The sequence below is a fragment of the Trachemys scripta genome, chromosome 23 (genome assembly GCF_013100865.1).
Source record: "Trachemys scripta elegans isolate TJP31775 chromosome 23, CAS_Tse_1.0, whole genome shotgun sequence".
Taxonomy (NCBI): Eukaryota; Metazoa; Chordata; order Testudines; family Emydidae; genus Trachemys; species Trachemys scripta.
In genome coordinates, this window is record NC_048320.1 from 6,515,096 (window position 1) to 6,538,211 (window position 23,116).

Below are 23,116 nucleotides of genomic sequence, written 5' to 3' on the forward strand. Positions count from 1 at the left end.
CGCCCCCCCCCCCCCCCCCCCCCGCGATGTTGCAATAGGTGCTCTGGAGCAGTGAGTTACACGCACTGGCTGTGTCTGCACTAGCAAACATTCCCGCTGATAACAACCGTTGTTGGTCACATTGCAGCTGGGCTGATGCCGACAGGCCTCAACCGCAGGGTCCTGCTGACCCCAGGGGAATTTTGCAAAAGTTTCCTACTGCTGCTAACGTGTACCCAGCTCCACTGCTGGGGGCCCTAGTGTACAGAGGCTGCGGCCAGCATTTTAAGCCCCATGTCCTCTAACCCTGATGCGAGCAGGTCTGATCGGCACAGTGCCCGAACAGCTGGTGACAGCCAGTCCCTGCAGGAACTCCCAGCATGGCTAACGCTCAGAGAGCCAAATCCCCCTCAAGATGTTTGCAACGTCTCCCTAGTGTAGACAGGGCCGAGCAGCTTTCAACTCAGCACAAGGCTCTGCTCCGGCTCCTGGCCTGGTGATGAGTATGGCTTGGGCCTGTCTATGCTTGGAGCTCCCTCGCTGAGCCATTCAGCCGCACCCTGTTGTCAGCAGTGGGCAGGTTTCCTGGTGAATGGGGAGCTCGGAAGGCTTGAAAGTGGGCCGGGAAGCGCCCGTTCAAATGGCAGTGGGTGTCTGTGCTAGCTACACCAGAGCAGGCCAAGTCTGCGGCTGAGCAGGGGAGAAAAGCTCTCTCGAAACTTTAATGTCCCCACTCGACAGACAACACCTGGGCCTCAGGTGGATTTGTCCTCCTTCTCTTCGGGTCACGGAAGGTGCGTCTACACTGCAAAAAAAAGGAGTGTTCGCAAGCCGGATTAGCTAACTCGGGTTCAAATAACAGGGAAGACACGGCTCCGAACTTGGGTTAGCAGCGCGACTTCCACCCCAGGCTCTCCTAGCGGCTGTAACTTGCGCTGCTAACCCGGGTCGCTGTGTCCACACTGCTAATTGAAGCCGAGTGACGGGCTCCCCTTTCTCTGCAGTGTAGACGTACCCTGCCGGAGGCAGGATCCCGCACTAGAGCGTTCGAAGCTGCTGTGGCCGCTCCTAGGTTCCCAGGATTGGCTTCGGAGGTGGCTTTGTGCATTGTTGTGTATATTCCATGCACTCAGGAATTCCTGCCCCCAGCTGCACAGACAGCAGCTGAGAGCAGGGAAGGAATTCCTGAAGTTATGTGCAGTGCGTTCCCCTTAGGATTAAACTCCTTGGAACGTAGCCAGGCCCTCTGCTCAGCTGGGAAGGAGCCGGTTCTACTTGCACTCGGTTTTGGGGTCGAGTGTGCAGGGACTGGGGGAGGGAGGAGAGCAGGGAAGCCTGACTTCTCATGTTCGCTGGTTTCTATCCCTGCTCTCAAGTTAGTGAGACCTGGCGTCATCGTCTTTCTGTTTCTCTTCCTCTTGCTGCACGTGTGTGTGTAAATATCAGCCCAGATTCCCAGCTGGGTTCTGTCAGCACAGCTCCATTGACTTCACCGTCACGAGGTCGCTTTACACCGCTTAGCGTGTAGATGCAGCGCCTGGTCCTCCCCCACCTGCTCCTTGGGCAGCCACCCACATCAGCTCACTGCTCTCTCCAAAGCCGCCTCCTGCCCGCTGCAGGACAGAGCCCCCCACCGCCTTTGGTGTCACCTGAACCCCAGAGATCCTTCAGCGGGTAGGAGTTTGCCCCTCAACTCACGTCCTTGGTGCACTCGCTTTGCCTCCATCTCTTCCAGTTCTCGGCCGAGCCAGCCCAGCTCGGTTCGCTCGCCTCTTCTCCGGTTTCCCTGCTCCGTTCTCCCGTGACGTTTTTGTGCGCTGCCCTGGCCTGCTTTCCGCAGCCTTCTGGAGGGGACCCGTGCACCATGGAAGCGCAGGACCAGAGGTGGCACAAACCTTCCCAAGTGCAGAGGAGTGGGACTTTTTCTGCATTTGCTGGGCTGTTCCTCCAAACCCAAGGGCTCCCGCCAGCCAGTGCCCCTCTCGGCTTGGTCTGTGTGTGGCGGGCGGCCTGAGGGCCAGGGTGGGTGAGTCTCACCGAACTGAAGCCACTGGGAACGGCAGGTGCTCCCTTCTGAAAATCAGGTCCTAGAATCCTTGGCAGCTTCTCGTTCTTCACTGGGGACCCGCCATGGCGATCGGAGAGAGTCAGTGTGATCGGCTTGGTGTGCGAGCGTCCACAGAGGCAAATGGCCACCTCCGTAATCAGAGCATGGCGGGGTGGCACGGAAGACAGAGGCAGTGTGGCCAAGGAGGGACGGTATTAGACTGGCATCGAGGTGACCTGGCTTCTGCCCCTGGCCCTGGGCAAGTCGCTTCCCCTCTCTGTGGTTCTGCTTTCCCTCCCTCCCTCTGTCTATTTAGACTGGAAGCTCTCTGGGGCAGGGACTGTCCCCACATTGGGGCCCTGATCTCGGCTGCAGCCTCTCAGTCATACCAACAATAACAATGAATTTCAGAGACTTGTCATTTCTTTGTGCTAGGAGGGCTGGGCGCTAGCTGGCCTTCCTGACCAGCAAAGAGCGATGAGACCCCGCTTTGCGTCTGGAAGAAGCCTCTTTGCTTCAGGCCGGGCCGGGGCAGGTGTTAATCTGTGTCTGTCTCTCTCTTTCAGGTAACATCTGTACCACTCGTGGGGTGAATTCCTGCCAGCAGTGTCTGGCCGTGAGCCCGTTGTGTGCATGGTGCTTCCAGGAGGTAAGGGGACAACATGCCGCCAGCCTGTCTGGTTCATCCCTTTGCCCGGCCTTTCCTTGCATATCGGCTGCTGCCCGTAGCCCTGCTCTTAATGGTGAATGAATTCAGCCCTTTAGCTTCGTGTTAGTTGCATCTGGGTCCGGAGTGTAAACTCAACCATCGTTTGTAATGAGATCGTGGCCCCCTGGGTGCTGGATGCTTTTAAACGTGTGTCCCAATGGGAGCTGCTGGTGGCTGACCTGACGATGTCACCCGTCAAGGAGCCAGGAGTGAGGATAAAAAAATTGGCGGGGATATCGTGCTTGGGGGTTTGAGCCAATCTCCGACTGTTAGGGTGTGCGTCAGGCCCACGGTGCCAAGTCTCAGAGCCTGGGTCAATTGCCTCGGGCTTGCTGGGCTTAGGCCGCTGGGCTAAAAATAGCAGTGTAGATGTTCCGGTTTGGGCTGGAGCCCAGGGTCTGAAACTTGGGGCGGGGGGAGGGCTCGGGGGCTGGGGTTTATCAAAGGGGTTTTTCCATCCGCGTGGTTAATCCAGGCGCGGTCATTAGGAGGTTGATCTAGCCGCATCTCCACAGGGGGTTAAGTCGGGAAATTTTTCACAGCCCTGAGCATCCGCAGCTGGGTCAGGCTAATTTTATGCATCGACCAGGGCCTCAGGGCTGTGTGTTGAAATGCATGTGTGTGCGTGTGACAGGATTTGTCTCAAAGCCCATGTGTGCTGGAGTGTCTGACTGTGTGTGTATTTGGGGGAGGGGGGAGACACTGAGGGGTGGGTGTGTCTGTCTGTCTAGGAAAGGGAGCCATTGTTAGTTGTCCCCATCTGATAACTAAGGCCGGTCTGTTCTCAGCACAGGGAGCCGCTTGCTGTGATTACCCCACGTGTGACAGCCAAACCTCCAGGCAGGACTGCGCTAGCTCTCTCTGGGCCAGCCCGGCGAAATGGGGCTTTTTGAACTGCCTCCAGCACAACCCTTCCCCTGCCTGCCCCTGTTCCCAGGCCGCGGGGGCGGCATGACGTGCAGCGGGGGCTGGGAGTTCTTTCCCCGGATCCAGCCAGAATTTCCAAACAAGGAAATATTCCCTGCGCCAGCCGGGGGCCGTGTTTACAGAGACGTGACAATTAGGGAAAGAGACGTCTGACTGTCAGCAGCCGGCCCCCGGAGCGCTGGGCTGCGCAAAGCCCGCTCCGCTGTGTGGCTGCCCACATCTGGGCCACATTGTTTTAATTTAGCAAATGAGATTCTCCCCCCGACCCCCCAGGCCTCCTCCCAGCCCTTCATCACACTTTATTTAAAGGGACAGCACCTTTATTGGTTTGGTTCCTTCCTGCCTCAATTCTTTGCCTTCCAGCCGCTTCCATTCTAAACAGGGGTCCCCAGTCACACTTACTCAGGCCTGGCTGCGAACCAGGCCAGTTCTGCCTCCGTTACTCATGCCGAGTAGTACAGAGCGTAGTGAGTAGCCTCGTTGCGCGCAGCGTGAGTATGCGCGCCTCTGCCTGAGCAGGGTTTGCAGAGCCAAGCTCTGCGACTGTCTCCTTAAGGGCAGAGGCAGCGGCTGGTTGTTGCAGAATTTCGCATGTTGCCTCCCTCCCTCCCTCCGGGCAGTCTTGGCCCTCCATGGGACCCAGCTGAAAACCAGGGAGCGGGCCCTGCAGTAAAAGGGCAGGGACATACGTGAGGAAACAATCAAGGGAAACTCCGCTTTCCATTGCATCCTGTCCAGCCTGGGGCATCTGCTGCTGCAGGTCAGGGAGTCGCAGACTGGGGCTGGCTGATTTTGATGGCCATTCATAACTTTTGCATGTGGTGATCCAGGGGACCCAACCCTCAGGCTTCAGGGCATAGTCTCTGGCAGGAGTCAGGAGGAAACCTCCCTCCCCGCACGCCATTGCATTATAAGGGAAGGAGGGTGCCTCTGAGGCATTAAGTATTTGCTACAGCTGAGGAAATGATCCATTGATGTTATCCCAGAGATCTCAGCAGTGGATGCTGTTTTCATGGGAGTCTGAACATCATCCGTGAGTGGATGAATAATAAATCATTGTCCTTAGTACCTTCACCCTAGACATCCCTGAAGGTGGCTCTGAATCATTCTCTTCATTGGGGAAACTGAAGCAGAGAGAGGGGAAGTAATACGCCCATGTGCACCCAATAGCAGAGCTGGGATTAGCACTTCAGGCCCCTGGCTCCCAAATCGGGGCCCTGCCCGTAGGAACACGTGGCTTTCAATCAGCGCCGGGCACTACGGAAGGCAGTGACGTCCCAGCCAGTCACCATGGCTATGCAGCTATGGAACAGCGTAACCCGTGCAGCCCGGCTTGCCTGGATTCAGTTGCTTTCCCCTGGCACCAGGTCTCTAACTTAGTCACAAGTATTAGCAAAGTGCCCAAGCCGTTGGCTGGCAGCCGGACCTACAGAGGCTGCAGAGACCTAAGAAAGGTTCTGCGCAGCCCTGCTTGTTATTAGGACTAAGGGATGGGAGGGCTTGGTAGCCCAGGGGACCATCAGTGGCATGTTGATTTCTCCCTTGCTAGCTTGCCAGTTCAAAACCGCGACTGCTAGCAGCAAATATCTCCAATGGCCAGGTGATAGGACCCTGGATGGGGAGGGCTCCGAGTTACTATAGAGAATTCTTTCCCAGGTGTCTGGCTGGGGGATCTTGCCCATGTGCTCAGATTCCAGCTGACCACCATACTTGGAATTGGGAAGGAATTTTCCACTGGGTCTGATCAGCAGAGATCCTGGGAGGGGGGCGGTTCGCCTTCGTCTGGGACACGGGTCACTGGCAGGTTTAAACTAGAGTAAACAGTGGCTTCTGTGTAACTCAAAGTCTTTAAATCATTATGTGAGAGCTTTGGTAACTGCCAGAGGTTAGGGGTCTCTTTCAGGAGTGGGCGGGTGAGGTTCTGTGGCCTGTAATGTGTACGGGGTCAGACTAGATGGCCTTAAAGTCTATGAGTCTAAAACCGACCCTGGTCATTAGCAGCCAAAGCTAATTACCCGCTGATGGTTCTTCTGAGCCGTGTGGAGGGGGTGTTGGAGGGCTGCTTGGCATTAACTTGCAGTCTCCGGGGAAGAGCACCCCCTCTCGAGCAACGTGTCTAAAACTTCTGATCCTGACAGGTGCTGAGTGATTCCCTGTGAACTCCATAGGAATTGTGGGGGCCCAGCGGGGGTTGTCTGGCCAGCAGTGTTGTTAACTATCCATAGCATGGCAGAGCCCAGCACTAGTGTCACTGCAGAATATCCCTAGCCAGTGGCATGCTCCGATTTTGACAGGCTAGGATGGGGAACACAGTGTGGGACCCAGACACCTTTAGCAAGGATCCATCCCAGGGAGTGAGTGTTACCTCTCCCCCTCCATCCCCGATCTGCAGGGGAGCAGAGACTGGGACAGCCCCAGTCAGGCAACCTTTGGCTCAAGAGGTAGCCGCTCCGGTGTTGAGCTCTTGGGGACCCCGGTCCGTCAGCCGAGATGGCGGCCACGCCAAAAGCACTGTACAAAGTTAGCGAGTAGGCCTCTCAGCCACCCGGTGACGTAGGTAAATACTATCCCTGTTCTGCAGATGAGGAAACTGAGGCACAGGGAGGGGCCGGGTGACTTGCCTGTGGTCACGCAGCAAGTCGGTGGCAAAGCCAGGAATAGAATCCTAGCCCGCTGCCGGGCAACAAGTTATCAAGGCCCAGCAGGCCCCGTCATCCGGTGTGGCTGGCCATGTCGTAGCTCATATGGAGCAGACCAGGATGCCATCTGGCCAGTGACTGACGGCAGGAAGCCCAAGCGGAGAGCTGAGAAACGGAAGGCCACAAAGGAGGGAGCTGGTTACTGCTGCATTTCGTGGCTATCGGCCCGGCTTGGGGGGAAGCGAGGCAGATAGCGCAGTTGTTTCCAGCGAGGCCCTCCTCCCAACGCCATTTGTATCCTTCCACTCATTTGAGCCGAACAAAAAAATAGTCCCTTCTCCTGGGCCCTTTCAGCTCCCAATTCGCAGCTGGAATCTGTAACAAGCTGACTCTAAACGCCTCAAGCTCTGGGAAGGTTTGGATTCGGCATTCGAAACCCCCCAGTGCTGAATCAGGCCCGCGTAGTGCAGACGCAGATGGACTAGAGACTTTGGATTTAGGAGGACATGTGTCGTGTTTCTTTAAATGTGGAACAAGAAGCCAGGTAGAGGGAGGTTAGAGGAGATTCTTAGCGGAAACGTGACCATGACGCAGAGCGAGAGACACACAGTAGCTTTAGGATGATGCTGTGAGGATTGTGACTGATCTCTGTCTCAGGGAGACCTGAAGATCACGGCTCCTTTGCACTAGGCAAGGTCCAGACAACACAGAAGCAGCTGCCCCAGAGGGTTCTCCATCCGGGGCTTAGACAATGCACAGCAGGTGAATAAACCCACAGGCCTGATACAGGAACATTGTGGTTGCATACGTTGTTGTTTGTCTTACAGTACCGCCCCGGGGCCCAGCTGAGGCCAGGGCCCTGGTCTGATGCTTTCTGGCTCTATGTTCATAGAGTGGCTAACAGTTTAACTAGACAAAGCAAAGGGGTGGGGGGATGTAATATACAAGCAGAGGGAATAATGGGATGCTTGCGTGCATCACGGTGATCAAAGAGGCTCTGATTTTCAGCAGGTGGGTGCCCACGTCTTCTTTTGGGAAGAGGGGCAGTGCTGCCCAGGGAGTAGAGGTGCTGCACTGGAACTTGGGAGACCTGGGTTTTATTCCTGTCTCTCTACAGACCGGCTGTGTGACCTGGTGCCAGTCACTTCTCTCTTGCTGTCTCTCCCAGCCTTTGCCTGTTTATTCTTTGTGGCCGGGATTGGCTCTTGGGTTTTATTCAATGCGGAGTTATTCCAGAATAGCTATTCCGGATTAACTCCAGGAAGCAGACTAAAAAGCGAATTTGGAATAAGAGCGTCCACACCTGGCGTTAATCAGGAATAGTTAATCTGCTCTAAAGTCACCCCCACACACACACCCCTTATTCTGGATTAATTTCCATGTGTAGACGAGCCCACGCTCTGGAGTTGTACCGCACCTAGCACAACAACAGAGCCCTGATGGCATTTAGGTGCCAATGTCATTTGAAAATCTTGGCCTTTGTCTCTGGCCAGTTCGAGGACAGCGGAGATCAAGAGTTCAATTATTGCAATATTGGCCTACCTGAGAACCCCCCATCAGGGAAGCTGGCAGCGCCAGCCCTCGGCAGATTAGTAACTGGGCCTGGGGGAAAGGGCCAGGCAGGTTTCTCAGAAACTCTCAAGGGGCCTGGAGATACACAGTGACTTTGCCACTTAGGTTTCTGGTCCCCTTGTTTCAGCTCTGGCTGTTTTCGGTTCTTTCACTCCTTTTTTGGTGCTGTGTTCCCCCGCAGCACTGCAGCCTGCGGTAGGCTGGAGTTGGCAGATAAGTCTGTGGTTTCCTTATCCAGGAATTAACCTCATCAATGTGACAGGCCATCCCACGACCGGCTGGCTGCTTGTTCGGGGTGAATTTCCAGCAGGGGGGCTGGTACTACCCTGCAGCTTTGGAACCCCTCCCTTAGGCAGAGCTCCAGGCTTCGCCCCCAGGACTCGGGGAAGTCGGGGCCTGGGAAGGTCTGAACACCATTTGGCTGCTCCATCCCCATTTTCTGCCAGTGCCTAGGCTGCGTCTCGCCCTCTCCTGGCAAACCTAGCTGCTGTTTGCAAAGCGTCTGCAGGGAAAGGTCTGCGCCAGCAGTGCTCCTGGGTCCTTCCGGCTTAGCCCTGGTGTGACAAGGGTTTTAAACCATCCTGCTCCAGGCCTTCTAATTACTGGGGATCAGGAACAAATTTCCCTAAGGGTGGGTTAGCCCGTAACTGCCTCCCGCAGTTTCTTCAGCAGCTGGCGGTGTTGGCCAGTGAGCAGGGGCGGCTCTATGTATTTTGCTGCCCCAAGCACGGCAGTCAGGCAGCCTTCGGCGGCACGTCAGCGGAAGGTCCGCCGGTCCCGCGCCCCCGCCAAATTGCCATCGCAACCGCGGGACCGGCGGACCTCCCGCAGACATGCTGCCACCCTCACGGCAACCGGCAGGCCGCCCCCCGCGGCTTCCCGCCCCTGCCACGGAGAGAGACAGGATCTGAGCTAGATGGCCGGCGGGTCTGCTCTGGTGATTCCTAAGGGGCAGAGCGGAGTCAACCCCACTCAGGAAACATTTGCCAGCAGCTCAAGGCTATTGTCCCAAGTCCACGGGAGCTGGAGGTTTCCACACCTACATGCCCCATGGGCAGCTGTGGGACTTGAACCTGGGAATCTTCTGCAGCAAAAAAGCACTGGCCTTTACCACCTGAGCTAAAGAAGCAGCTCCCTTTGCACCCAGCACGGAGCAGGCTGTTTTCGGTTGTGGGGCCGGCCAGGGCCACAGTTACACTCACTAAGGGCCAGGTTTATAAAAGAGCCCCTTGGAAGAGAGGGGGAAGCATTTAAAACGGAGCTGAGGAAGGGGAGAGAGGCAGGCAGGGCGGCATTTTGGACAGGCTGGAGGGCGAGAGATGGGAAGGCCGGAGAGACGGCCGTTGTGACCCTGGCAGGCCTTGTTGAGCCGGAGTTCGTTACCTCTGGGTCTATGTATTGCCGAGGCTCCTAGCCTGTCACTGGCTCTTCACCTCCCATCCTCAATGAGGGGAGGCCCCTGCCATCCATCCAGCCTGGGTTCGTCCCAAGCTCTGTGCTAAGGGGTTTCAGAGCCACAGCCCCGCTCCCAACAGCACCTGCTCCGCTGCCCCTATTTCTGGCCTAATCCCAGGCAGCAGCATCGGGACTTTGCTTCTATCTCCACCTTCTTGCTCACAGGACTTGGCGCTGGGAACCCCTCGCTGCGACCTGAAAAAGAACCTTCTCCAAAATGGGTGCATGCAGGATTTCATGGAGTACCCGGTCAGCAGCACGGAAATCCTAGAGGACAAGCCACTCAGTGACACCGGCTCTGGACAGACCGTCACTACCCAGATGAGCCCTCAGAAAATTGAACTGCACCTGCGGCCAGGTAGGAGCCAAAAAAAAACCTTGTTGGCGTTGAGGGGATTGAACCTGAAACCTCTAGCTCTCAAACCATGAGCTTCTACTGCCTGAGCTAAAAGAGTCCATGCTCTTGGCAGCTTCATCAGCCTCCATACATGACCCAGTCACCCTAGAGAAGACCAGAGCAGCCCACGAGTGGTGTAGGTTACGTACCTAGAGCAACATTCAATCCTGTAGCTTTACAATCAGGAAGGTTGTGTCTTTGTTACAGGAACCCAGTGTTAATCAATGGATTAACCCTGCAGGCCAGGTGATATGCTGTTGGCCAGGTGAGCTGTTAAGATTGGACCTGTGACTTGATGCCAGACTAGTTACAGGATAAAATTTTCAAAAGCACTTCAGTGACCTAGGTGCCGAAGTCCCAATTTCAAAAGCCACTTCGGTGCTTGGGCGCATAATAATCATAATAATGCCTCGCACCTGTATGGTGCTTTTCATCGGCAGCTCTCAAAGCGCTTGACAAAGGAGGTCAGTATCATTATCCCCATTTAACAGAGGGGGAAACTGAGGCACAAAGCAGGGACGTGACTTGCCCGGGTCAATTGAACTGAAATTCGGGTTTGAAAATGGGACGGAGGCTCCTAATTCAATGGGGCGCTTAGGAAGATGTTATCCCTCGTCTGATGTGATGGAGAGCCGGGTAATGTAGGACTGTGTTTTGTGTTTTATACACACTGGGTCTGTATCTAACATACACACAGTATGCTCGTTACAGCCCTGGTGAAATGCCGTCAAAACCAAACGCACACCACACAGACCTCAGCTGAGGTCGGGGGCCCCCTTGTGCTAGACAGCGTAATACACAGCGTCGGAGGCAGCCTGGGAAACAGCATGAAGGGACTTGCCCACGGTCATACGACAGGTCAGCAGAAGAACTGGGACCACAGCCCAGGTCTCCTGACTCATTGGGCCATGTCCTGTGCACTGGGCCATGGTCCCTCCCTTATTAATGAGCAGCTAATCTGGAGGCCTCGGTTTGCTTACCCTGGACTGCAGCCGAGTCAGTGAGGTCTGTGCGTGTTGCTTATTGTGGGGCCTGGGGCTCCGAGGACCTGGGGACGATTCTGAGCCACGACTAAGAATCTTCTCCACATTGGCATTTTGAAACCTCCGTTTTCACCGGGCGCCTCCATACTGGATCTGCTCCCTGCCACAGCCCCTGGGACTCCCTCGAGCCACCTTCCCAGCAGGGGGGCAGCCACATTTTATCCCCACTCCCCTCAGATCGCCTCTCCCTTTTTCTAGTCCTCTCTGGGCAGCCAAGTAGTCTCCTGTCCTATTTCCTGGGGAGCTGGCAAGCTACACCTGCTGCACCAAAATCTGCAGGGAGTATGGTTGCCAACCGTCCAGGATTGTCCGGGAGTCTCCAGGAATTAAAGATGAATCTTTAATTAAAGATTACCTTATATACTCGGCATAAGCCGAATATTTTTGGTAAAAAAGCGATGCATCAAAGAGCGGGGGCCGGCTTATAAACGGGTCTACACCAAAATGGGATGATTTTAAACTCTATGGAATCATTGAATTGAATATCTAATACATTGTCGTTTTGTTTAACTGGAGCGTCTGCAGGCATGGAGCCCCTCAGCTCCCAGTGGTCGCGGTTCGCCGTTCCCAGCCAATGGGAGCTGCGGGAAGTGGCGTTGGCTGGGAATGGGGAACTGCGGCCACTGGGAGCTGAGGAGCTCCATGCCTGTGAACGCGCCAGGTAAGCAAAACGTCCAGGCCCGCTAGAGGCCTACCCTAACGGGCCAGGAGCCGACCCCTGAAATATAGGGTCGGCTTATGAAAGGGTCATACAGTTTTTACTATTTTTACCTAACCATCTTGGGGTGGGGGGGCGGCTTATAAACGAGCGGGCTAATGAATGAGTATATACAGTATGTCATTTGATGAAACCTCCAGGAATACCGCCAACCAAAATTGGCAACCTCGGCAGGGAGGAGATAGGTGACTTAGGCTGAGTATCTGGAAAAAGAGTTGAGTCCTCAAACATGAATGTTCTCATCCATGTTATAATTAACCCCGAACCTCCTAAAGCCCTGGCACCCCTCCCATCCCACCGCTTTGGGGGAGAAGGTGCTTGGGAAACACCTTACGGACCTCTGATAGCCCACCCATGGGGCCGCTGAGCGATGCATTCTGGGTGTCTTTTACCAAGCCAGGAAGTGCACGAGGGTGGGAGAGAAGGAATATTTCTTTGGGAAGAGGAGAGTCTGACGGCTCCGTGGTGACCTGGGGCGCTGAGCTGAGGGCAAAAGGCTCAACTCAGTGCTAGCCCCGTAGGGAAGGAGTTAAACGGTTCGTGACAATACCCTGGCACAGAGCTGCGGGACCCACTCCTGCCAGCCTGAAAATCATCGGCACATCACACAGTGTCTCCTTTCCTTTCGCGGGGAAAGAGGAACCTGGCTGCTCACTTACGGCCCAGGATTCTGGTTCTGACCGGCTGGGAGGAGCCTGTCAAGAACTGAGTGCTGGCAGGGGTACAGCCAGAGTGTGTTTAGGTCTCAGGAAGGCGAAAGACTGCGCCTATTCTATGCAGGTTCGTATCTCGTCATAGTCACCTGAGCACTTCGCAGTCACGGGCTAAGTCTGTCATGTGTGGTTTGTTCTTTCTCTCATCCTGGGGGCTTGTGAATGCTTCCTGGGAGGAAAGTTCCCCATCAAAGTTTCCATCAGAGTCAGAGAGGCTGCGTCTTCGTTCTGCCTGTACCCCTGGAATGATTCAGCGGCTAATGCTCTTTATCTGGGGCAGTGAGGATCCGAGCGAGTCACAGCTCGGACCTACAGGCTCTGGGCTGATAGAAGCCAGCAGTGTGCTGTCTGCCCGTGCAATGCACCCCCCACAACCGTCTGTGCCCAGGGGACGCTTCCGTCCGGCCCTCAAATCAAACGGCATCCTCCGCCCAGCGTGACTTTGCACACACCCTGCGTGCCAGTCACACCGCATGGAGGACACACATTTTGCATTCAGATACAGAATAGCGTGCCTGACAGAAACTGTCACTGCTGTTAGAGGCACACGCTTTTCGTCCCCAGTGCAATCCCTGCTCATGCCCATAATAGATGTTAGCGCCCAAGGATCAAATTATTCGAGGTTGATCGTGCCTAGCTAAGGACACTCTTGCATTATCCATGTGGGAGCGTTAGGCCAGGCATGCAAGCTCCTTGCACTTCTGCCCATATGGGATAAAACCAGCATATATTTTAGATTATGAGACGGGATTATGATAATCTAGCCTGGCTTTCTATACAACACAGGCCATGGGACTTCCCAGAATTAATTCCTGTTTGATCCCAAGCACTGTGCCCTGCAGTTTTATCCCCATTTATGTTTACCCTGGTCTGTCTCACCACAGCAGGTTAAGACTCTCCATGGGGAAGAAGACTCCTGTCCAATGAGGCAAACACTTAGCTTCCATCTGGGTCTGTGAGCAGGGTCACCCTGGTCAACTCAACCTCCTTCCCTCCCACTGGGATCCGTGGGAGATCTACACCCGCTCCTAACCCCGCTGCCGTGTTCCCTTTCAGATGACTCCCAGATCTTCTCCGTCCAAGTGCGCCAGGTGGAGGACTACCCGGTCGACATCTACTACCTGATGGACCTGTCCAATTCCATGAAGGACGATCTCGCCAATATCCAGAGCTTGGGCACCAAGCTAGCCACTGAGATGCACCAGCTGACCAGCAATCTGCGGATCGGCTTCGGGGCCTTTGTGGACAAGCCCATCTCGCCATACATGTTCATCTCCCCGCAAGAAGCCATCGACAACCCGTGCTATGAGTAAGTCCCAACCCAGAGGAAGCAGCAACACTGCTGGCCTGAGCTACCCTTCATTGGAGTCAATGGGAGCCTTTGCATTGACTTCCAAGGGGCATTGAGATGGTAGGTGCACAAAGCCAATTGGCTTTATGGCACAAGGATGTCAGGGGGAGACAATCCACCAGATCTTCAGCTGGTGTAAATCAAGGGAGCTTCGTTGATTCACACCTGCTGAGGGTCTGGCCCATTGTGTCTAATAGTTGGAGAGAGGGAGCTAGGGCTCCTGGGAAGTGCTGGGCGAAGCTTTTTGGGCAAAAAAATTTTCACCAAAAAACCGCAGATTGGGGTCGACTGAAATACTTCAAGACTTCGTGGCAAATTCGGCAAGCTATTTCAGTCGTGGCGGGGCGGGGGGGGTGAATTCTGAAAAAATCTAAAGGTTTTCACTTTTTGTTTAGAATTTTATTTCAATTTTATTTAGAAAAAACACACACACACACACACACACACACACACACACAAATGAAACAAAACTTGTCGTTCAAGCTGAACTGAAATTTTGTCAACGTTTTTGGTTCACCAAAACCCTTTTTCCGTTTTATTTGGTTCTGCCACTGATCCGAAAACTCAGCCAGACGCACCGCTCAGCTCCTGGGTTCTGCTGCTCCCTTTCTGTGGGACCGTGGGCAAAAGGCTACATCTTTCTGGCCCTCATGTCCCCATCTGCAAAAGGAGGAGGATAAAACACTTGAATATCATTTTTCACCTATAGATTGTCGAGCCACCTTACGAGAGTAAGCTGCATTACTGCCATTGTGTAGAACAGTATCTGCAGAGATGTATTGTTTTTGTCAAGTAACGTCTAGAGATCACAGCCCAGATGGGGCTCTCTTGTGCAGGGCACTATACAAACCCACACAGTGAGTCACTAACAGCTCTAGGAACATAATCCCGGAGTCCTGACTCCCGAGCCAGTGCGCTATCCGTTCTTCCACACTGCCGACCTCAGAGGGTTATTGAAGTGTTGATGAGTGGCCTAGCGGATGGAGTACTGCACGGACACTTAGGAAGCCAGGGCTCTATTTTGGGCCCTGCCGTGTGACCTTCCCCTCCCTGTGCCTCGGTTTCCCCATCTCTAAAAAGGGGGCAATAATACTGAGCTCCTTTGTAAAATACTTGGCGTTCTACTGATGAAAAGTACTAGATAAGAGTCAGGTATTATTATTACTGCTTAAGCAGCACAACGGGATACAGTTTGGAATAGCAGTTTTTGAACACTTTTAAATGATGACTTCTTGGAAAAGCCATCTCTAAAGCCCACAAGAGGAGAGGCTGTTCTTGTCTTAAGTAGCATGCAGGAGCTGACTCAAGAAGTGACAGCAGCTGAGCTGCTAAGTAAGAAAGACCACAATATAATTCACACAAGAACAAGGGGACAGTCAACCAAATGAGAAGAGGAGAAATTTAAGATGAGTAAAAGGACGTTTTCACCTTCTGTGTTGTTAGACTGTGGAACTCACTGCCACAGGAAGTTATGGAGGCCAAGAACCTAACAAGACTGAACAAGAGACTGGACATTCATATGGATAGCAAGAAGACCCAGAGTTGTTTATAATTAACAACCACCAATGTTTTGGAAGGGATATTAGATCTTGTGCTTCAAGGCTGAAGCCAATCTGTATTAGGGCCCAAGATGAGACCTAATGTAGGGAGCAGACTATCCCACATCTGCTACTGTACAGTTCTGACCACTTCTTCTGAAGCATCTGGCACTGGCCACGGTGCAAAGATGCTGGGCTAGATTGACTTTGGATGTGAGCCAGTCTGGCTAAAAAAGAGTAAAGTGCCGTTGTTATTTATTAGAGTTATGTAACTTCGGTATAAGAAATTCAGTGTTTCTCCAATTTCCTACTGGAAAAATACATTGGGGGGGAGGGGAGGTTTGTCTGATTTTCTTTTTTAAAGGACAGAAGATTTAAAAAGAAGGTGAAGTTTTAGTTTCACGAAGTGCGCGGTGATTTATGGTTTTTTAAATGTTACGGCGAATGGGGGTTTAAAAACGTATGGGGACGGGCACATGTTTCTGGCGTTACGTTACGCCGTGGTGATCCTGGTGCTTTCGATTCCCCCAAAGGGAGCTGCATGCACTCCATGGGGAGTTTATGCCAATTTTGCAGATGGTGTGTGCCAACTTTTCCAAAATGCCCAGGCCCAGCTTTTCAAGCACTCTCCACCCACATTATCACACGTGCGCTGTGTTTGCGGCGTGCACCTTACACTCGATTGCTCTGTGTCCCCTGAGGGAGTCGCTAACACCCTGCTCTTCCCCTATTGCAAAGGGGAGGCGTCCCAGTATGGAATTGGGGGGGAAATACAGAAATGGTTGAAAACCCCCATACCAGTAAGGACACTGCAAGACGCGCTGCAGGCTAGGCCGCAGGGGCGCTGTGCCGTCCACGGTCTTGACCTTCCTCTGCGTTGGGGAGCTACAGTACTTCTCTCCACGGTTGCTTCCCCGCAGCATCGGCCAAACTTGCCTGCCCATGTTCGGCTACAAACACGTCCTGGCGCTCACGGACGAGGTGACCCGCTTCAACGAGGAGGTGCGCAAGCAGAGTGTCTCGCGGAACCGCGACGCACCCGAAGGGGGGTTCGATGCCATCATCCAAGCGACCGTCTGTGACGTAAGAGCTCTGGCCCGGGGCAGAGAAGGGTCACCAGGCGGGATGTGGTAGGTTGGATATCTCGCAGTGCGGTGAGGCCAGCGGGACATGCAGCGAGAGCAGGTGTGAGGTGCAGGCTGTTGAACGCTGAACATAGGAATTGGCAGGCTGGGTCAGAACAGAACAGTCTCTGGGACCAGTGCCAGATGCTTCAGAGGAAGGGGCATGGAACCCCAGCATGGACCATGGAATAACCTGCCCATCAGGGGAAATTCTTCCTGACCCCAAGGCTGCTCATGCCCTGAAGCATCAGGGTGTCCCCTTTATTAATTTGCATCCTTTCTTAATAATATCCCATGTTTAGGAGTAGCCCATACTTCCTTGCTGGCTTGCCCCTAGTGCTGGTCACCCCTGGGAGCTCCAGGTACCAGAGCTCAGGCAGTAACAGTAATTATGGTGTCCAGCAGTGCTAAGGTATAGAAAAGGCTGGGAACCCGCTCCTGTGTTCTGCTGCAGGAGCAGATCGGCTGGAGGAACGATGCTAGTCACCTGCTGGTCTTCACGACAGACGGCAAGACCCACCTCGCTCTGGACGGGAGGCTGGCTGGGATCGTACAGCCGAACGACGGACAGTGCCACATTGACGAGGATAATCTCTACTCGGCCTCCACCACGCTGGTAAACGCAGGGCCCTGTCTGCGGGTCGGGGGGGAGGGAAGCGGGTCCCTGTGGAACGCGGGAAGCTTGCGCACGAGAGCACGCAGATACATATGTGTGCATACTTCTGTGTGTAAACGCGGGTGTGTGTAGTTGTGTGTACCCACGTGGATGTTCATGGGCCATGTGTGTGCACCTCTGTACATGTCAGACAGTAAAGGAAGGATGTGTGCTGATCGCAGGGCTCCCCCAGCCATGTCCCGGGGGAGCAGCCTGTGGGATTGGAACATCCCTACCCCACATGGGACGGCAGCAGGCTGCTGAAGGCAGACAGAGCTCCAGCCTCCGGGGAGGGGAGGGGAATACAGGCCAGGGCCTGGTGAGAAGTTTTGTGCAGTGGGGCTGCGGTGGTGGTATTCGATGTCTCAGCACCAGCTGCGCCCGCGGAAGCGCCAGCCCCCAAGGCCTGACCACTCGTTTCTCTCCCCAGGACTATCCCTCGCTGGGCCTGATGACTGAGAAACTCTCCCAGAAAAACATCAACTTGATCTTTGCCGTGACGCAGAGCGTGGTTGGCCTCTATAAGGTGACTGCTCCACGCTGGCGTCCTGGATGCCCCGCCCAGAGCCCAGGAAGCTCCACCCCCAATGGCAGCTCCCTCCCCTCCACTCCCCAGCACCTGAGGAGCTCAGCACACCCAGGGCCACCCCAACACTCTAGACATTCGCAGGCAGCCCCCAGGGCCAGGGCCGATGAAAGGAGACGCTGCGTCTGCCCACAATCTGCTCCCAGGTGGCTAGAAACCCATTCGCGATCCCCTCCCAGGCCTGTAATGACCCTCAGCTCTCCACTCTCAGGTTTTATGGCCTGACCAGAGTCACCCAACAAGATAGCAGCTGAGCCGGGAACAGAGCCCAGCTCTCCGGGCTCCCAGGCCAGCGCTCTGGCCATGGCCTCACCCTGCCTGTGGTTGCAAACACTCCCCCCGCAGGGGTTTAACCCCCGCCCCGGTACACGCTGGGCCACGTGGCAATTGCCGGGTTGATGCCCCGACAGAGCAACCGCGCTCCATAAAGCTAGCGATCCGAGCTTAGCGCCAGGCCTTGGTACCGAACCTCTGGCTGTGTGTTTTCTTGCCAGAACTACAGCGAGCTGATTCCCGGCACCACTGTGGGGATCCTGTCCAGCGACTCCAGCAACGTCCTGCAACTCATTCTGGAGTCCTATGGGGTGAGCGTGAGTAGCAGGGACTCCATGGCCTCGAGGCAAACCTGGGGCATCTCCCAGGGCCGGTTCCATGCAGCAGTTTTGGGGGGGTTCCTACCGGGGTCTCCTCACTTGAGAGGAGCCTCATGTCGGAAGCAGAGCAAAATGGGGGGTGCTTCCGCAGGATCTCAGCCCTTAAAGAGGGACATGCACTTCCCCCCCCATGCTCCAGCCCCGAGCAGCCCAGAGACACTTGCCAGCTGTTTGTGCCCTGAGCAGCCTCCCCGGTTCCAGCTGTGAACATCTGCCTTAGCGATGCACAGAGGAAGTGAGGTCATCCCATTCCCCACCTTGTCCCCTTCCCCTTGGCAGCCGCTTCTTCCCCTCCTCCCAGCAGACAGGCCGGCCCTCTGGCTGATGCCTCGGCGGCAGAGGAAGGACCTTTGGCTAGCGAGCCTTTTCCCAAGCGCACCTCGGGGACGTGCGCTGAGCTCGCAGCTCTAGGAGCGCCTCCCTCTCTCCCTAGCAGGTCACCGGTTCCGATCCAGCCCAGGGCGGCAGCTGAGGAAAGTTGTCACCATGTGACAGCCGCTTGGTGACCCCCTGAGAGATGGAGCCGGCTGGCCCTCTCTGCGTCTCCATAGGCCTGCATCTCTGCGCTGGGTACTGGTGCGAGCTCCCCACTCCCAGTGCTCGGCTGCTTCCTCTCGATGCCCTTTCCTAAGTGCGGGGCGTGCGCTGTTCCTCCCTCCCTCCAGAAAATCCGCTCCAAGGTGGAGCTGGAGGTTCGAGACCTGCCCGAGGAGCTGTCCCTCTCCTTCAACGCCACCTGCCTCAACAACGAGGTCATTCAGGGACTCAAGTCCTGCGTGGGCCTCAATATAGGAGACACGGTGAGTCTTGCCAGCTGGCGGCCGGCTGGGAGGGGGATCCCACTGCAGAAGCCGGCCCAGCACCCTGGGATCATCCCCAGACTCGGCCCCTGCGGGAGAAGGGATAGCTCAGTGGTTTGAGCATTGGCCTCCTAAACCCAGAGTTGTGAGTTCAATCCTTGAGGAGGCCATTTAGGGATCTGGGGTAAAAATCTGTCTGGGGATTGGTCCTGCTTTGAGCAGGGGGTTGAACTAGATACCTCCCGCGGTCCCTTCCAACCCCGATATTCTATGATTCTATGAAGGTCACAGGCATGTAGTGTCTTCCGGGGCAGGGCTCGGCTGGGACAAATACAAAAGGGGATGCTGTATAAAGCCTGTGGGTCTCTCCGAATGGCTGGCTGCCCCATGTCACCAGGCAGCGTCGGGTCGAATGTGCCTGGAAGGGACTGGTTGACGGCTCCAGGTCTCAGGCCTTGCAGCCAGGTGACCCCAGCTGTGCTTGGAGCAGCCCGGCCTGAATCAAACCCCGGCCGCTTCCCTCCCCAGGTGAGCTTCAGCATCGAGGCCAAGGTGCGAGGCTGCCCCCAGCAGCAGCAGAAATCCTTCACCATCAAGCCGGTGGGTTTCAAGGACAGCCTGACGGTGCTGGTGAACTTCGAGTGCAACTGCACCTGCCAGGAGCACGCTCAGTCCAACAGCCCTGTCTGCCACCAAGGCAACGGCACCTTAGAGTGCGGCGTGTGCCGCTGCTCCCCGGGCCGGCTGGGCTCCCGCTGCGAGTGCTCCGAGGAGGAGTACAGCCCCGCGCAGCAGGACAACTGCAGCCCCGGCACGGGGCAGCCCCTGTGCAGCCAGCGGGGCGAGTGCCTCTGCGGCCAGTGCGTCTGCCACGCCAGTGACTTCGGCAAGGTGACCGGCAAGTACTGCGAGTGCGACGACTTCTCCTGCGTCCGCTTCAAGGGCGAGATGTGCTCGGGTGAGTGGTGCGAAGGGGCGTTCGGAGGGGCGTGGGGTTCCCTAGGCCGTGATCTCCCCATCTGGGTTAGCACTGAGCCGGTGCTCGGTCTAAGATGCCGGGAATCCTCCAAGATCTGACGGCAGCTCCCCGAAGGAAAAGTGGGGTTTGCTCTGATTGTATTCCAGCTTGTGTCATTCCAAACGGGCTGCCTAAAATTCCTCCGTCGGTGTAGTTGGCTGCGGGATGTTTGTTGTTGTACCGTGCTGTGTAGCAAGTGCCAGGTCCCCTCCCCAGAGGTGGCTGCATTTCAGTGGTGTAACCTGAGCAGATGGCATGAGGAATGCCTGAGGAGAACCCTTGCCACAGGGCAAGCTGTCCCCCCGTCGCCATGCTCCCCCTTCTTGAGCCAGTTGGGTTAACGCCGCATCTGTTTCTCTCCCTCGGCGCTTCTCACAGAAGCAGCCAAGCCAAGCTAAGCTGTGCAGAGTTCACGGCGGGAGCAGGCGGCGGGCCTGACTCAGAACAGCATGTCCTGAAAGGGGGCCAGGGAGCCCCTGCCCTGTTCCCCTCCGCTCAGGCTCCCTGAACGCCGGGAGATGCACACACCGCTCACTCCAGAAAGAGCCCCCGGCCGTTCCCTGGCCCGTTCCATCCGCATGTTCAAACCGATCACATCCCCGGGGGCAGCCACTTGACCCTGCAGCCATCAGCACTCAGGGAAGCCCCCAAATCCCCCAAGAGGCCTTACCCCCTGCCAGGCACCTGGCCCTAGGGCGCAGACCTTGGGGGTTCCCATAAGGTCCCTGGGGGCTGGTCTTTGTCTGAACAACCCTGCATGAGAGAGATTCTGCCTCGGGCCTTTGCAGCCTGCTCCCAGGCTCCCCTTCACAGCCCCGTGTTTGCCCCCCCACCTCGCTGAGCCCTCCCGGCCAGATTCCCCACTGCACTCCTGTCCCTGGCACACCCAGCGCCCTTGTTGCTTTCTGCCTCCCTTGGGGCCTCCTTATCTGCAGTTGTTATGATGCTTAGCTTGCCCCAGCAGTGGAGGCGGGAGGGGCGGGCCTGTTTTTCCTAGTGTCCCGGTGTCTCTCAGCGATAAGGACTGGCTCCCCCACCCCCCCCCAGTGTAATCTGGGCCAGTTCGTCACACGCTTCGCTGGCTGTTGTGCAATGCAGTGACTCCGGATGTTGGCCTGAGACGGGGCCAAGCTGGTTATCAGGACAATGACAAATTGATGACACCCAACAAACAAACAAGCCATGGGGGGAAGGGGGTGAGCGGGCGGTTTATCACCCAGACAGGGATCTGTCATTGTGGGGGAGAGGGTGGCAGCATCAAAGCCCCATAGTGGGCGGGGGAGGGGGGGCAGCCTACAGAGGGCCTGCTCTCAGTCACACTGCTGTCAATCCGGAGTCACTCTAGGAGGGGCCAAGAAGTTAACGAGATCAGCGTCCGGACCTTTCTTCGGAGCTGAAAGGCTCCTGGGTGGGGCTGGTCCGTATCTCACATTCCTCCACCTCCCCCACTCTCTCCGTGCCTGTTGTGAAATTAAAATGGGGGCGAGAGGGAAGTTTATACTAACGTCCTTCTCCCGGATGCCTCATGCCAGCTCCTGGGCACCTGTCGGGCTACGTCTGCACTACCCGCAGCTTAACCATCCTCCCTTCATCCGGACCCACTGCACCCACTGCTCTTCAAGCCTGGGGGTCCCTGCACATCGTTCTACTAATGCCACCTGATGCTGACCACTGCCCCCCTCCCCCCCCTCCACACCCCACACACACGCACAATCCAGCCCCGGCCTGCCCACCCGTAGCTCTCCTGAGGCCTGTCTGGCCACTTTTCCTTTGACTCATCCCTAGTTTCCCATTCTCTAAAAAGTGACACATTCAGTCTCTCCAGCAGCGACGCTGCGCCCGGGGCTGAACGGGAACTGGAGCCCCGAACAGTTTTCCCAAGGAAAGCCGAAGCCAGGGGCTGCGGTCCCGCTCCCAACCGCGGTGACCGGCAGAATTCCCCAGTGCTCCAATGAGGGCAGGGGCCAGGTCGGCTTCGCTGTGGGTCCAACACTCCAGCTAGGTTTGCTGGGATCTTTAGGGCCTGCGAGCCAAACAGCCCCAGGCTCGGAGAGGATTTGAACCTGGGTCTCAAGGAACTTGGGTCTGTTTCTGGAGCAGCCCGACCCAAGGAGAGGCCCTAGGACTTAGGGGTCGGGGAGGAAATGAGCAAGAGTCAGGATTTCCAGCCAAGCGTCTCTTTCGCTTTCTAGGCTCATTCCAAACGGACAGAGAAAACCCCCGTGGCCCAAACTCGGCCTCCCACCATCCCCGGGGCTGCAGGCCAGGATAAGGGGGCAAAGCTGCTGGTGGGGACTGGAATAGCAGAGGGTGGCGCTGGTCAAGATGGTGGTGCATTGGGAGAGCCATGCGGGGCGGTCAGGACTGATGGGTCCTGGCAGAGCCGAGGCCGGGGTGAAGAGAAACTGCCCCAGCCTGGATTAGCCCCTCGCTATCCCAAGGCCCCAGGCAAACCTAGGTGGGTGGCCTGGGCTCACACCTCACGCCCTTGCGTTCGCCCGCAGGCCACGGGCAGTGCAGCTGCGGGGACTGCCTGTGCGACTCGGACTGGACCGGGGACTATTGCAACTGCACGACCCGCACCGACACCTGCATGTCCGGCAACGGCCTGGTGTGCAGCGGGCACGGGCTCTGCCAGTGCGGGAAATGCGAGTGCACCCAGGCCGGCGCCTATGGGGACACCTGCGAGAAGTGCCCCACCTGCCCCGACGCCTGCACCATCAAGAAGTGAGTGGGGCTGGGGGGCAGAGCGGGCGCTGCTCTCTTGGGTTCCGGGCTGCGGGGATCTCGGCAGGTGGTGCTGGCAGGGGCTCGGTGCATGAGTGCGGCTGGCACCTCATTGGGAAGGATCTGCACTGAGCTCTAGATGTTGTGGGATACTGTGACTGCAATCAGGGGGGCGTTGGGGGGCAGGTTTGCGAGACCCTGATGCCAAGAGGCAGCCGATCTTCCAGCGTGAAATCAGGGTGGATGCAGGGCAAAGGGTCGCTCCTGCGTGGGAGGGTCAGAATCAGGGTCCCCCTCCCTGGCGGAAGCCTCCCACGCACCCAGGGGCTTGGCAGGAGGCAGGGTCGAGACCAGTGGCTGTGTCAGGGGCCAGGCCCCATCGGGGAGCACAGGGGATCCCCACTGGGAATGGAGGTGCTGGGAAGCAGGGACATAGGATAGGGGAACAATGTGAAGCAGTTGGGG

The 23,116-nt window shown here is 56.3% G+C and overlaps 1 protein-coding gene across 1 annotated transcript in view; it reads left to right on the plus strand.

The window, feature by feature from the left end:
• Window positions 1-22,651, plus strand: part of ITGB3 (integrin subunit beta 3) — a gene marked incomplete at its 3' end in the record, with an annotated part of 31,413 nt that extends 8,762 nt beyond the window's left edge. The window contains 10 exon segments of the mRNA XM_034756056.1: window positions 2,593-2,675; window positions 9,494-9,686; window positions 13,256-13,508; window positions 16,009-16,171; window positions 16,667-16,828; window positions 17,298-17,393; window positions 17,948-18,037; window positions 18,772-18,906; window positions 19,435-19,864; window positions 22,429-22,651. Coding sequence (XP_034611947.1) covers window positions 2,593-2,675; window positions 9,494-9,686; window positions 13,256-13,508; window positions 16,009-16,171; window positions 16,667-16,828; window positions 17,298-17,393; window positions 17,948-18,037; window positions 18,772-18,906; window positions 19,435-19,864; window positions 22,429-22,651 — 1,828 coding nt within the window.
• Window positions 22,652-23,116: the final 465 nt, after the last annotated feature.